Source organism: Sceloporus undulatus, chromosome 1 (assembly GCF_019175285.1).
Source record: "Sceloporus undulatus isolate JIND9_A2432 ecotype Alabama chromosome 1, SceUnd_v1.1, whole genome shotgun sequence".
Taxonomy (NCBI): domain Eukaryota; kingdom Metazoa; phylum Chordata; class Lepidosauria; order Squamata; family Phrynosomatidae; genus Sceloporus; species Sceloporus undulatus.
In genome coordinates this window covers 340,026,665-340,042,023 of record NC_056522.1, presented here as the reverse complement: position 1 = coordinate 340,042,023, position 15,359 = coordinate 340,026,665, and the positions used below count along the sequence as shown (strand labels likewise).

At 42.5% G+C, this 15,359-nt stretch overlaps 1 protein-coding gene across 10 annotated transcripts in view; it reads right to left on the bottom strand.

The window, feature by feature from the left end:
* Positions 1-15,359, bottom strand: part of TTLL5 (tubulin tyrosine ligase like 5) — a 273,548-nt gene that overhangs the window by 118,115 nt on the left and 140,074 nt on the right. For all 10 annotated transcript variants that reach the window (XR_006104524.1, XM_042473064.1, XM_042473053.1 and 7 more), the window contains 3 exons: positions 10,171-10,291; positions 8,528-8,674; positions 607-719 (listed from right to left, as the gene is read on the bottom strand). Coding sequence is in view for 9 of the 10 variants with exons in the window: in XM_042473064.1 (XP_042328998.1) it covers positions 607-719; positions 8,528-8,674; positions 10,171-10,291 (381 nt within the window). In the remaining variant the exon portion in view is untranslated. The remainder of the gene's footprint in view (positions 1-606; positions 720-8,527; positions 8,675-10,170; positions 10,292-15,359) is intronic.

The window sequence follows — 15,359 nt, the reverse complement described above, 5'->3', positions numbered from 1 at the left end:
AAAAACAAGTAAGTGTACTAATTTCCTGAACTCTAATCATTTTGCTGTCTTGATAGTCTGAAGTTTAGAAAATAAGGAAGCAATACACCAAATATTCTGAATAGCCGACTGAGAGGAAATCTAGAAGATATCCACCTAAGGCTTTTAACAGCGACAAACCTGACAGCTAGCCACAATCACTCAAATACTGTCAAGTCACTCTCTCTTTTCAGTTAACCTGAAACATTAACATTCGCCTGGCCCAATACTGGAATACTAATTAACAACAGCCAAGGGGAGGAGGGAATAAAAGAACGAACTCCAGGTGTTGAGAAAGAAAAACATTCTTTTCAGTTCTGTACTGAAATTTCTTTCTCCCTCCCTGAACCCCAAGTTCAGGATGCTGTTCCAGTCTGTCTGTTGTAAAGAAGAAATGGATAATATAAAACCACCCTAAACCTCTTTGTGTGGTCTGGGAATTCTTGGCAGAATCCTAAGAAGTCCAGCTTTCTTTCTGGAAGTAATAGTCATGCTCTTTTGGTTGTTTTCCCATGGGTAGAAAGAGATCGTTTTAAAAACTGATGGGCAGGAGAGGCTGAAGAAAAGCATTATAATTTCAGTTCTTACCTTGCCTTAGTAACAAATTCATGAAAGCCTTCAGGATCCACACCCTCGTCTTCTTCTTCCTCCTCCTCCTCCTGTTTCTGTTTTAACTTTCTCTGAGCCATCTGATCAGTTTCCTGCAAGGAAGCAACAATGAAGTACCCTTTCAAGATGTGGGCTAGGCAAGGTAACTGTTACATGGATTTGTAATTGGTTGACTGGCCAAACCCAAAGGGTGCTCAACAATGGCTCCTTTTTAACCTGGAGAGAAGTTACCAGTGGGGTCCCACAGAGTTCTGCCCGGACCCAGTGCTATTCCACATTTTTATCAATGACTTGGATGACAGAATTGGGGGCATAGTTATCAAATTTGCAGATGACCCCAAATTATGAGTAGCTAACACCCCAGAGGACAGGATCAAAATTCAAAATGACCTGAATAGACTAGAAAGCTAGGCCAAACCTAACAAAATGAATTTCAACACAGAGAGATGCAAGGTACTGCGCTTAGGGTAGGAAAATGAAATGCACAGATATAGGACGGGGGACATCTGGCTGAATGAAACTACGTGCGAAAGGGATCTAGGAGTCCAAGTAGACCATAGAATCATTGAGTTGGAAGAGACCACAAGGGCCATCCAGTCCAACCCTCTACCATGCAGGAAATCTCAATCCAAGCATCCCTGACAGATGGCCATCCAGCCTCTGTTTAAAGACCTCTAAGGAAAGAGACTCCACTACACTCCAAGGGAGTGTGTTCCACTGTCGAACAGCCCTTACTGTCAGGAAGTTCCTCCTAATGTTGAGGTGGAATCTCTTTTCCTGGAGCTTGCATCCATTGCTTTGGGTCCTAATCTCTGCAGCAGCAGAAAAGAAGCTAGCTCCTTCCTCAATGTGACATCCCTTCAAATATTTAAACAGGGCTATCATATCACCTCTTAACCTTCTCTTCTCCAGACTGAACATCCCCAGCTCCCTCAGTCGCTGAGTGGCACTATTACTTCCTTTGATCTAGACACTATACTTCTATTGATACAGCCTAAAATTGCATTGGCCTTTTTAGCTGCCACATCACACTGTTGACTCATGTTCAATTTGTGGTCTACTTGGACTCCCAGATCCCTTTCACACATAGTCTCATTCAGCCAGGTGTCCCCCATCTGTGCATTTCATTTTTCTGCCCTAAGTGCAGTACCTTACATTTCTCTGCATTGCAATTCATTTTGTTAGCTTTGACCCAGCTTTCTCATCTATTAAGGTCATTTTGAATTTTGATCCTGTCCTTTGGGGTATTAGTTACTCCTTCTGATTTGATGTCATCTGCAAATTTGATAGGTATGCCCCCAATTCTTTCATCCAAGTCATTGATAAATACGTTGAATAGCACTGGGCCCAGGACAGACCCCTGTGGGACCCCACTGGTCACTTCTCTCCAGGATGAAAAAGAGCCATTGTGGTGCACCCTTTGGGTTTCACCAGTCAACCAATTACTAATCCATGTAACAGTTACTTTGTCTAGCCCACATTTCACTAGCTTGTTTGCAAGAATGCCATGAGGAACCCTGTCAAAGGCCTTACTGAAATCAAGATATACTATATCCACAGCATTCCCTTCATCTACCAAGCTGGTAATTTTATCAAAAAAAGAGAGTAGATTTATCTGGCATGACTTATTTCTCTGAAACCCATGTTGACTTTTTGTAATTATGGCATTGCTTTCTAGATGTTCACAGACTCTCTGTTTAATGATCTGCTCTAGAATCTTTCCTGGTATAGATGTCAGACTAACTGGACGATAATTGTTGGGATCCTCTTTTTTTCCTTTTTTGAAGATGGGGACAGTGTTTTCCTTCCTCTAGTCTGCTGGGATGTCTCCTGTTTACCACATTTTGAACATGAGTCAACAGTGCGATGTGGCAGCTAAAAAGGCCAATGCAATTTTAGGGTGCATCAATAAAAGTATAGTGTCTAGATCAAGGGAAGTACAGCGCCACTCTATTCTGCTTTGGTCAGACCACACTTGGAATATTGTGTCCAGTTCTGGGCATCACAATTCAAAAAGGATGTTGAGAAACTAGAGCATTCCAAAGGAGGGCAACTAAAATGGTGAAGGGCCTGGAAACCATGCCCTATGAGGAACGACTTAGGGAGCTGGGGATGTTTAGCCTGGATAAGAGAAGGTTAAGAGGTGATATGATAGCCCTGTTTAAATATTTGAAGGGATGTCATATTGAGGAGGGAGCAAGCTTGTTTTCTGCTGCTCCAGAGAACAGAACCCGGAACAATGGATGCAAACTCCAGGAAAAGAGATTCCACCTCAACATTAGGAGGAACTTCCTGACAGTAAGGGCTGTTCGACAGTGGAACAAACTCCCTCGGAGTGTAGTGGAGTCTCCTTCCTTAGAGGTCTTTAAACAGAGGCTGGATGGCCATCTGTCGGGAATGCTTTGATTGTGATTTCCTGCATGGCAGGGGGTTGGACTCGATGGCCCTTGTGGTCGCTTCCAACTCTACGATTCTATGATTCTATGAAAGTGTAGCCTAGTAAAGTGTGTGAATAACAGCGGGAGTGACCAAGGAGTGGGCCAGTGGAGGCAACGATGGATAGAGATATGAAGACCTTTGAAGAACCTTTTCAGAGTTAGCAAGGTGAAGAGCTTTGCGGATGGTGAATCAGGGAAGAGAAACCCAACCCTTGGTCACCCTTGGAGAAGGAACTGCAATGTCATAGAAAGTTGCACTGGTAAATAGGGCTCAACCCTAGTCTCAGCAAAGGCACAGAAACACTTCCATTTGTAGGAGTAAGACTGTTTCATAGAGTCTTTCCTGGAAGCAGAGTGAACTCGCAAAAGTTATGAGGCTGTCAAGGTCGGATCCTCCAAGCTGTCATGTGGAGAATGCATAGGTCTGGGTGAAGGACTGCACTAGTAGAATGAGAGAGAATGCCCAGCCAGCTCGGGAGCTTGAGGTATTGTCCCTTCGACAGATGGGCTGGAGGGACAACCCAAGGTTGTTTCAGCCAGTAGGGAGTGAACAGAATGGCATTGGATCTGTCCTCGGTCATCCTGGCCACAACTCTTGCCACTAACAGGAGTGGGGAGAAGACTGAGAGGAAGTGATGGCCCCAATTGAGAACGAAGGCCTCTCCCAGGGAGTCCATCCCTTGTCCTGTCCTGGTGCAGAACATCAGACACTGCACATTCTGTGAAGCAGCAAAGAGATCTAGGAAGAGTGTCCCCCATCGTGAAGTCATGAGGTGAAAGGCTTCCTGTGACAAGGTCCACTCGTGCTGAAAAACCTTGTCCCAGCTGAGAGAGTCTGCCAGGATATTGTCCTTGCCAGCCAGATGAACTGCCACTGGATGAATGGAGCGTTGATGGCACCATGTCCAGAGCTGTTGTGCAAGATGAAGAAGGACAGAGGAGTGAATTCCACCTTGTTTGTTGATATGACAGTGGTGATATTGTCTATTACAACCTGGATTATCCTGTGATGGTTTTCGAAGGCCCAAAAGGCCTTGATGACAACCAGGAGCTGATGTGCAGCTCCATTTCGGAATGGGACCAGCAGCCTTGAACGCAGAGGTCTTCGCTGTGGGCCCCCCAGCCTGCCATGGATACCATCTGTCAGTGAAGGCTGGGCTGAGTGAGTGTTTGCTGCCTTCCTTCTACCTGGGCGGACCCATGCCTCAGCTCCTGGATTTAAGGAGGAGTCTTGTCTCCTCCCCCCTTCCCCCCTTTTTTTCTTTGTATAATTTATACTGGATTTTAGGATTGAGATGGGGAGTTGAGAATGGGGAGTATTTTCTTTTCACTTGTTTTTACTCTATTACTTGTTTGCATTTTGTTTTGTTAACTTTATTGTTATAATTACTATGTATTTTTATTTTATTTTTTTGCCATTTGAACCTGTGTTGAGGGACTTGGAAAGGGGTTAATTATGAATTTCATTAGATTGTAATGTTTTTATTTTCTTTGATTGTTATTGTAATTGTTTATGGATTTTGTTTGCTTAATCTTTTATGCATTCTATGTGTTTTGTAATTTTGTAATTGTAATTCTGTAAACCGCCTTGATCTCCTTGGAAAGGCGGTATATAAATAAATTTTTTTATTATTATCATTATGGATACATCTGTGGTGACCAGCCTAGTGGATTTTGGAGGTTGAAAGGGCATTCTCCTGAGGATGTTGTTAGGAGTCAACACCACCAAAGAGAGGCACAGACATGCTGAAGGAGTGTCAGCCTCATGGACTGTCTGTCATTGAGGTGGTCGAACACAGAAAGAAACCACTCTTGAAACAGACGAAATCTCAGACACGCCAAGTAGGTTACAACTGTGGTCAAGGCCATAAGGCCTGGGAGGTGTTTAATGTCCCTCACTTTAGGATAGTTCAAGCGGAGAACAGATTGAAGGTGGGTCCAAAGGGTTTCTGCTCTTCTGGTGGGCAAATAGGCTCGAGCCATAACAGAGTCCAGAGACTTGCCTATATACATTTATTTATTTTTATCCTGTTCTTCAGCCCTAAAGGCTCTCAGAGTAGCTTACAGTTAATTATTCAGACAGTTCCCTGCCCTCAGGCTTACAATCTAAAAACACATGAAACACTGGTGAAATGGTCCCAAGAAATTGGCAGTACAATAGATCTAGAAAAATGGGAGAAAACCTAGTTTAACACTAGTAAATTCACTCTCCGTCAGAATTATAAAGAAAATTTCTTTAAAATGTTCCACGATTGTATATCAAACTCAATTTGATATACAAAAAAGACACAGCTGAATGTTGGAAGTGCCACAAACCAGATGCCAACTTTATCCACATGTGGTGGAAATGCAGTGAAGCAAAACAAAATATTGGAAGAAGATTCATTTTCTACTGTCAACAATTCTACAGATTGAGATTCCCTTCGACACACCTCTTTTTCAATTGAATATGACATCTGGTATAAATAAAGTATTGGAAAAGAAATTTAGGCCAGAAGTCCCAAATTTAGGCGAATAATACTGTATATGGTTACTTCAGCCAGGATAATAATAATTATGGGGGGAAAGGCTGAAATACCAACTGAAGATGACTGGTTCACTCTGACCGGTTCCAAGATGGACTTGGAGGAATTTACTGTGAGACCCAAGTCAGTGAGGAAAGACTGAGTGGTGCGGATGTCTTGGAAAAACTCTGTGCAGGATGATACAAGAAACCAATCATCCCAATAAGGAAAAATTTTGATTCCCTGGATGCAAAGGTGAGAGATAACTGCCATGCACTTTGTGAAAACACGGGGGGCAGTGGAGAGGCTGAAGGATAGGATGGTATATTGACAGATCTCCATCGACAGCGAAGTGAAGAAACTTGCAGTACTGAGGTCAGATGGTGATGTGAAAATAAGCATCCTTCAAGTCGACTTATGCAAACCAATCCCCATGATGGAGAAAGGGGAGGATGGATTGAAGGATCACCATCTTGAACTTGCATGGTGTGATGTAGTGGTTGACACCCCGTAGGTTGAGTATGGGGTGGTGTTCACCATCTCTTTTTGGCACCGTGAAATATTTGGAGAAGTCATCATCCATCTTGCATCTGTCTGGGATACGCTGAATGGCACCTTTGTCGAGAAGGGAGAAGCTCTTCTCTTGAGAGGAGGGGAGGATGGAGTAGAGCAAAAGACGCCGAGAGGTGGAGTACTTGAAAACTCTATGGCATAAGCCAGACGTACAATGGTGAGTACCAGGTGTCTGTTGTGATTTGACGCCAGTTGCTGAAAAAGCAGTGAAGTTTGGAGAAGTGATGAGACAGTAGTGGAGAAGGGTTGAGAGAGAAAGGTTGAAATGACAGCGTCAGCCCCGTAGATCCGTCAAAAAGTGGAATTTAGAAGTTGAAGACTTTTTGGAGGACTTTGCTGTTCTTGTTGCTGTTGCCCTGGGGGTAACACTGTCTGTAGGGCCTTTGAGAGGATTGCTGAGAAGAGCCCCTATATTGGGTAGAAGCCGTAGATCAAGACCTAGAACTGTTTTAAAGGATATGTTGGGGGGCGCCAATGTTGTTTGTGATATTGCTGTTTTTGACCAGTGACATCCAGCCTCTTGCTTGTGAGACATGCTTTGGCCACTGTGTCCAAAGACTCGTCAGTTTTCGCTGCAAAAAGGCCGTCACCATCAAAGGAGAGATCCTCAATACGCTTCTTAGTCTCAACAGTGAGATCAGTAGATCCAAACCAAGCATAATGATGGGCTGCCACTGCACATGAGATCACCTTGGCTGCACAGTCCACCAAGTGCCTAGCTGAGTGGATTTGTTGGTTGATCAAAGATAGAGTCTCTGTATAGAAGTCAAGGGCAGCCGTCTTTTGTTCTTCCAGCAAGAAGAGAATGAAAGCAGCCATCTTGTCCCACAAAAATTTTTGGTAGGCACCCATACATTTCACTGCTGGTACTCTGGCCACCACTCAAGTGCACGTCAACACAACTGAAGATACAGTCTTCCCTGAATGGCTGAGAACTTGCTTAGTTTCGACCCCCTCTTCTGTGCAGAGTCCTCTGATTCAATATGATGGCCAGAAGGCACAACAGAGTTTTAACCTCCCTTTCTTCCTCTGGTGAGTCAGTGCTAGTAAATCTATTGCCTTCATTTTTTTTCTTTATTTTTAATCTTTTAAACTTTTTAAGCCTTCTCCAAGGTTATTATTTTTAGTCTTACCACCATGGGTTTTGAATCCAGCATTCATGAAGAGACATTCTTTCTTATTGCTCTTACAAAATGCTAGAAAAAAAATTCAGGGCAGACTCTAATGTCTGTCCAGAGGTACACCGCTCAATACACAACTGAACTGCTGAATCATTTTTGTTTATAATTTCCTGCCATGTAGCTTGCACCTAATTGAACACTGCATTAATTCCCTTATCAGGCAGCTTTTTCTTTTTCTCCAGTGGGATGGTGGAGAACTTCTCCATCTGAAACCATGTTTTTTTTCCTCTTTTTCTTTTACATTTCCCCTATCAATTGCATGCATAAGTTTCTCCAACCTAACGCCCAAATAACTAGGTTTAGTTTTTGTCAGAGCCACGCACTACTCATGGTCCTTCTCTGTCTGGCTCTGCAGTGCCGCCAGCACCTACAATTGCACAAGGTGCTAAAGAATACTCACAGTGTCTAAGTTCTATTTACAGAAAATTACTACAGCACTATATATAGGACAACCAACCATCCACTACTCAATAATAACCCATATTGTCCATAGGTCATGCCCATATTTATGCACATTGTCCACGGCATGATCTCCCCACACAGCTGCCTGCAATTGTTCCTTGCATTAGTCTGTTGTCATCCTGGGCATATCCTCTACGTGGCACTTTACCATGGTGCAACCTTTCCAGATGTTGCATCATCCATCAACTTCAGCTAGCTGCCATATTCTGTCCTGTGAAATTCTTAATAATGGTGTTGTACATCCATCCATACACTGACAGTTTGAATTATAGTGTTATAGAATGAGAGAGTCAGAGATTCTCAACCAGTTGGCAAGGCAGGAGAAGAAAAACGAGGGGTGATAAAACCAGGCAAGAATTTAAATGGATTTGGAATTTTGGTTATCTGCCTTGATCAACTGGTGCAAAGAAATATCCCAATGGTTGTTCAGTGCTTCCAAGAAAGATGCTTTTGAAGACTCATAAGTTATGGAGTTTGCAAAGTGTAAATGGCAACTTAAGGAAAAAAATGAATAACAAAACATTATAAAATAAAAATTGCTTTAAAATATATCTGCTATGCCCACAGGTCATCAGGTATTTTTCAAGAAGGGCCTTATATACCAGAGTATAAGGCATAATTCTGGCAACACATTAGGCCAGTTACGTATCTCTTTTTGTATTTATAAAAAAAGTTTAATTGTATTTCTGGTATTAAAATGACACCTGTAACTTAGATCTCAGCTTACACATCCAGTACTCACCCTATTATAACAGATTATGAATTCACCAAGTTGGTGAGCCAAGATGCGCCTACGGTCAAACAGGGCCAGGCGTCGACTTGGGAGCAGCATCCTCAAAGACTGTTGAAGATTACTTGCTGCTCGCTTCAAAAAGCGAACCACCAGTTCCTGTAATCAAGGAACAAAATGAAAGAGTTAGTCCTTCCAGCTGACTTCTTCTATTTCACCGTAAAATAATAATGAGAAGGTGTCTGGGCTGGGGTTAAGAGGTGTACTGCAAAACAGGTGAAAAGGAATAACCCATGGACAAGGAGATGTAAGTTATGACATTCTGTATTTGACTAAAAGAAATAGAGGAAAAAAATATCTCTCTGAATGGATTACAGGCTTTTACATGAAATTCTGAATATCACTGCCACCACTATGCATCTCTGGCACCATCTCTGGTCACATTCACCAAACCTCATGCTTTATTTCAACATTGGCTGTAAAACTATGCCTTTTTGCCCCACTATGTCACCACCAATGGTAGGAAGAACTGCTTACAAAGTGAGCCATTAAAGCAAGCTGCCTGCTGTGGGTGTTTAATTTCAAACACATTCTGTCTCCAGTCTGGATTTACTTTTGGTTAGGTGCCCTACTAAACATGCAAATGAGCTGCCTCATAGCCAAAGTGTTGAATTTCACAGCTTGCCTCTCACCATCATTATATTAAGTTGATTTGATCTGTTATTTTAAACATTATTTTTCACAGCACAGCAGACAAAGTAGCTCTTAGAGAGCCAGTTTCAATTTTCCACTTGGAAAGTTCAGAAGTAACATTTTCCACTGAGCCAAACTGATTATTCCCAATTCCTGACATAAGGTTTTTAATCTATGAGCTAGATTGGCTCTTTCTTTATAGTCTGTTTTCATAGTCTCCTTTTGGGCTAAGAAAACTGCCTGCTAAAGGCAAGGACTAGAAAGGGAGACTGATTTCATTAAGTGCTAAAAAGCAGCTGCTTCATATACAGTACGATGGTTCAGCTACTGTCTGGGGAGTCAGCAGACAACTCAAAGTCATGTCTGGAAACCAATTTCTCTATACAGACAGTTTAAGATGTGAGAATGGGAAAAACTATGTGAAGAGGTGAAAACCAGAGAGCAGTTGCCACTTGAACCATTCTCTGTTCAGCTGGGTTTATCTCCTCTAGGTCACTCTTGATCTGCACACAAAGAATCTAGTCTGGTTCAAAGAGTGGTATTCAAATAATTTCAGTAGCAGAGGGAGGATGAAGTAGTTTAACTATACTTAGCATCTGCATAACCCTATGTAGGAGGAACCCTGGTGGTGCAGTGGTTAAATGCCTGTACTGCAGCTACTCACTCACAAATCACAAGGTTATGAGTTTAATACCAGCCAGGGGCTCAGGGTAGACTCAGCCTTGCATCCTTCTGGGGTCGCTAAAATGAGTACCCAGCTTGTTAGGGGCAATTAGCTTATATGTTGTAAACCACTTAGAGACTGCTTAGTGATATGTGATATGAAGCGGTATATAAATGAAGCTGCTATTGCTACAGCTGATTGCAATCAGCTTCACACTGACAGTGATTCAAGAATGCTGAGTAGGATCATCTGGGTTCCTCCCTTCTGTAAAGAGTTGTATAATCGTACAATTTCTTACCATTTGTTCATCTTCCTTGGCCGCCCAGGCAGGATTATGGACCTGATCCCCAGCCTCTTTCATCAGGCGCAATTGGACACGTTGCAGGTAAGCAGAGAAAGCCCTGCGAGCCTGAACTTTGCTGCAGAAGCAGAGAAGTACATACAACAGTCAGAAATACAGCTAAGATTCATTGGCTTTAGACTCAAATACCCTTCTGGACACACTATTAGCTGCTATAGAGCAAAGAGATACTTTAAGATCAATCTTAAGTTAGAAAAGCTTTGCACACTGCCCATGGTGCAAGTGCAAAGGATAGCTTTCATATTTATCATAAAGTATTAGAAAGACTAGCTCAAGATTGGACAGGGAAGTCCTCTCTCAATCATAAATGCCTGGGGGAATAAATTGAATATCATCCAACCAATCTTTCTCTGCTGCCTAGGGGAAAGGCAAAGCATACATTTTATGATGAAAATTCTTTTACAACCTTCACATAGATTGGGCACAGGATGGAAAAATATATCTTAATATTAAGACACAATTGGCAGACCCTGCCAATTTTGCAAGGAAATAGGATACGTCTGTATAGAGAAGGTTGGATCTAGACTAAGGAGGTCACTCTTAAATTCCACTGATGTTAACGTGAAATGTTAGTCATGACTAATATAAGTTACATTAATTTCCTGAGATCTAAATGTAGATAACTTTGTATGAATCCAATTCATAAAATAAATACACCACTAAAACTTGGAGAGCAGTTAAAACCTCTCCAGCATCTCAAACATAAGGTTGCATTTTCCATATACAAAGGCACTTCAAATAGTTCACTGAATAGCCTTAAAACATTTGAACAGAATCAGAAAAATGGAATAATAAGTTCGTTATCTTCAAAACAAAGCAAAGGCAAAAGCTTAATTGTGAGATTAATCCAAAATACAGCCTTACAAACAAGCAGTCAAAGGCAGTCAAATAGGTGCAGACCATATAATTTACTCTTGCATTGATCATATGAAACTGGGTTCCCTCTAGGTGATTTTGCAAAAAAGAAGAAGAAGAAGAAAAAGAAAGGCATTACCTTTTGATGCGATAGCTCTGAAGGAAGAGATGGCCTGACTAAATAGCTTCTACCCACTAGCATATGAGGAGAGTACCACCAAAGCATTTTTCCCAGTGTCATTGGCATTTTATTTTACAAAAGGAAATAGCACCCAAAATTAAAAGTGACTTCTAAACCCCTCCCCACACTACACTTCATTTTGGAAGCTACAACTACACAGAAGGCAAGTCTAGTAAAAATCAGTTCAGGGGTCTACCAAATGTTACATGCCATTTGCAGCAGTAGTCAGCCGTTGTTTCAGGGCCATTGACATCAGAGTTGCATCCAGCAGCCTCTCTCCCCTCTGCTAGGATAAGGTAACTTACCTACGAATTATGGCAGGAAAAAGTTATGCTATTACAGTAAAACCATCTAAAACAGGATGTGGCAAAGTGTGGCCCTTTGTGGATTGTATTTGAATCTGCCAAGGGCCTCCAGCAGCCCAAAATATTTTTGGAGAAATTGATTCTTTTCAAAGCAAAAATGCCTGACATGCACTCTAGAGGGCATGAGAGAGCTTATTTATTTTAGGTCCAAGAAGTCAATTATTTCAAGTGAAGCAATACACCAGAAGTTGACTTGGAGTTCATTGCCTTCCCTCCATGAAACACCTGATGCCAAAGCCTGCACTGAAGGTGGGCTCATAAAAACTGTAGACACCTGTCTATGCTGGTGCTGAAGAGGACTTTAGCAGCACCTACATGAGTAAGACCAGGCAAAGATATGGTGATATGGTCTCAGTCAATGCTAGTGGAAGTACAAGTTGTATACTTGTAATTCTAGTTCTTTGAGTGGTCATCTGTGAACTCAGACGAATGAGTTATCCTGCGCCTATGCAGTGCCTCTTTCAATACATTCCAAAGTGTTCTAAAGCAGTTTGGCAAAATCCCCATCCACCTCCGGCTGCCCTATATAAGGGGCTTCCCGCAATAACCGACCAGTTCCAATGGATGCTGATGCAGTCATCCAATGGAACCAGCAAGACATGATAAGGGGAGAATGGGTGGGGTTGTGTGAGTTCACAAACAACCACTCAAAGAACTACAGTTACAGGCACACAACCTGCCCTCCTCCTTCATGGTCTCTCTGACACTGGGGGATGAAGGCGCTTATAGCCTTCAAAAACTGTTAAACTATAGGAGTGGTTCCCAACCTTCCTAATGCAGCGACCCTTTAATACAGTTCCTCATGTTGTGGTGGCCCAAACCCATGAAATTATTTTCGTTGCTACTTCATAACTGTAATTAAATAGGTGTTTTTCAATGGTCTTAGGCAACCCCCATGAAAGGGTCATTCGACCCACAAAAGGGTCCCGACCCACAGGTTGGGAGCCACTGATACTATAGAGTGCAAAACAAGAAAGCTTGCTGAAATGGCAGCCAGGTAACAACAAACTGAGGATAAAGATAAACCACAAGACAAGAGGGAGAGTAGAAAGTTCAAAACATGGCCAATAGTAGCACCAGGAATGTCAACAGGTAATGAATATAGAAAGTTGAGGAATTCCCTCCACTTGTAATCATATGGTCATGTGGTCAACTTGATGGGCAGCTACAATCATTTTCTTTACTGCCTCAGATAAAGTAGCTAGGGCTGGATCGTCCCTGTTGAAAGATGGAGTGTCGAGATTGGGGTGTCTGACACAGCCATGGTAGAGGGTGAGGAGATCTGGTTAGTAGAACATACTTCCCTTGAGGCAGATGGAGAAGGGAAGCAAACCAAAGCTGTCTGGGTCACCACAGTGCGATCAGCTCCTTCACTCCTGACAAAGCTTGGTGACAAGTTTGGTTAGAAGAGGAAATGGAGATAATGCATATAGAGCAAGATCGTCCAAGCTGAACAGGAAGGAATCTCCTCACAACCTCCCCTGATGGGTCCTGGAATAGTATTCTCCACACTGGGCATTTTGAGCAGAAGCAAAAATATCTAATTCAAGAACAACCCAATAATGGAAGATATATTTCAGCATATCCGAATCTAGCCTCCACATATGGATGAAATTTGACACTTGGCTGAGGTCATCTGCAAAAATGCTCTCTTCACTGGAAAGGTAAACAGCAAGTACAGAGATGCCTCTCTGGATGGACCAATCCCCAAACTGGATTGTATGGGGAAAGGGTGTGAGAACGAGTTCGACTCTGCTTGTTTAGGTAATACATGACATAATACAATACATGTTGTTGGTCAGCACTTGTACTACCTTGCCCTTTAGCAGGTTTTTGAAGCAGAGAAATGTTTGTTTCTACTGCCAACAATTCTAGAGCATTGATATGAAGGATCTTCTATGACAACCAGACTTAAACTATGCCTTTTACATATAGTTTAGATTGGCACCAGGAAAGCCTTAACAGTTTCTATGTCTGTGATCTTTGGTGGAGATGACAACTAGCCAGTTGCCTATGTAAAGGTACAGGACAACACTTTGCTGGCGAAGGCAATTACAACTGCAATCACTTATGTAAAGACACAGAAAGCCATGCTGACACCAAAAGTAGAACTCCAAATATGTAACCCTTCTTTCCTATCACAAAGCAGAGAAAATGTCTGTGAGAGGATCGGATATAAATAAGAAAGTAGATATCTTTGAAGTCCATTCATTCTGCTGCATTAAGGGAAGAATGACATTTAATGTCACCATCCTGAAGCAACATGGGTAGATGTAGTGGTTCAAGCCTCTTAAGTGCAAGATGGGAAGCAGACTTCCATCTTTCTGGGTGACAACAACAACAACAATAATAATAATAATAGGATTTATTTTTATTGCGCCCAATCCTGCCCTCTGGCTTACAATCTAAAAAGACACGACACAAAAGGAGAAGGGAATGGTGAGGGGGAGGAGGGGATCAGGTCCAGCATTCTTCTCTCCCTCTGAGGCGTGGACCAAGGCAGATGGACTAGAGGGGAGGGCTCTTCTTCTTCAGGCTAGCCCCTGATGGTACTGGGCCATGAGAAGTAATCTCGACTTGTTTGAGATCGAGGAGCAGGTTTGATGGCACTTTTTTGCAAGAGAGTATTTACCACTTAAAGTAAGGCTATGGAGGGAGGGGTGGAATGGAAGAAACCTGATGGAGGACGGGAATCCAATTTGATGGCATAGTCTCCTGTCATGATGTCAAGCATTCCACACTTGATGGTAGTTTCTGAGCTTATTGTAGAACAGCAGACAGATTGTTAGTGGTCCAGTGGGAGCAAGCCATTGAGCATTCAAGAATGAGAGCAGTTGAGGGGATATAAAATCAGCTACTAAGGTGTCATTTAACAGGGAATCAAAGTCAATGTTTTGAAACATCCCTGGACTGCTTCTTCTTCTGCCCAGACTTAAATGTCTGGTCAGAAGAGGGAGGCATTTGCATAAGAGAGGCAACCTGCTGATAGCTGTGGTGGTATATAGTTCTAGTTTTGGATGCCCTCCAAGTGGAACAACGCCCAAGTCATTAACACAGTAGAGCATTTCTAACTTGCTCAAGGTGGAAGGAATCGATGAAAGGGTTCACCTGCATCAGGCAGAGAAGCATCTGTAAAGCCGCAGGGGTTGTGGCCTGTGCCTGCACACAGTGGAATACTGGGTCTTCAACAGGGGTGTGTTGATACTGAACCTGGATATCTAGGGATTTGGACATGTGTAAAATTTGGTCAATGAATACCTTAACGTTATTGGCTGGGAAGAATGGATCCAAGGCACTCAAGGAGACAGGATGTATGTGTGATTTCCTTGCAGGAACTATCACTGAATATGAGTCAGAATCCGATGTCAAAATAGCTGAACTTATAAAAGTTATGGCCCAGTCAACAGCAGCAAACTGAAACTGTGGCAGTCTTGCTCTTCCCAGCAACCTTTTTAATTGGGAGAGTCCAAGACAAATTGTGGAAAGTTGAGGCAATCTCACTGGATGCCTGGTTACCCACCCTCTCACCCTGCTCAATGGTAGTGATAATGGTGGTTTGTATAGTATGCTGTGGTATCATATTGAGTGACAAGAATAGGCCTTGTTCTTGCAATGGTAAGTACATTGGCCCAAGGAGCTATCACGGGCTGATGAACGCCTTGTGTCAGAGTAATATGTCATAGCAGGGAGAATGGGAACATCTGTAACTGTGCTCACCATGATAC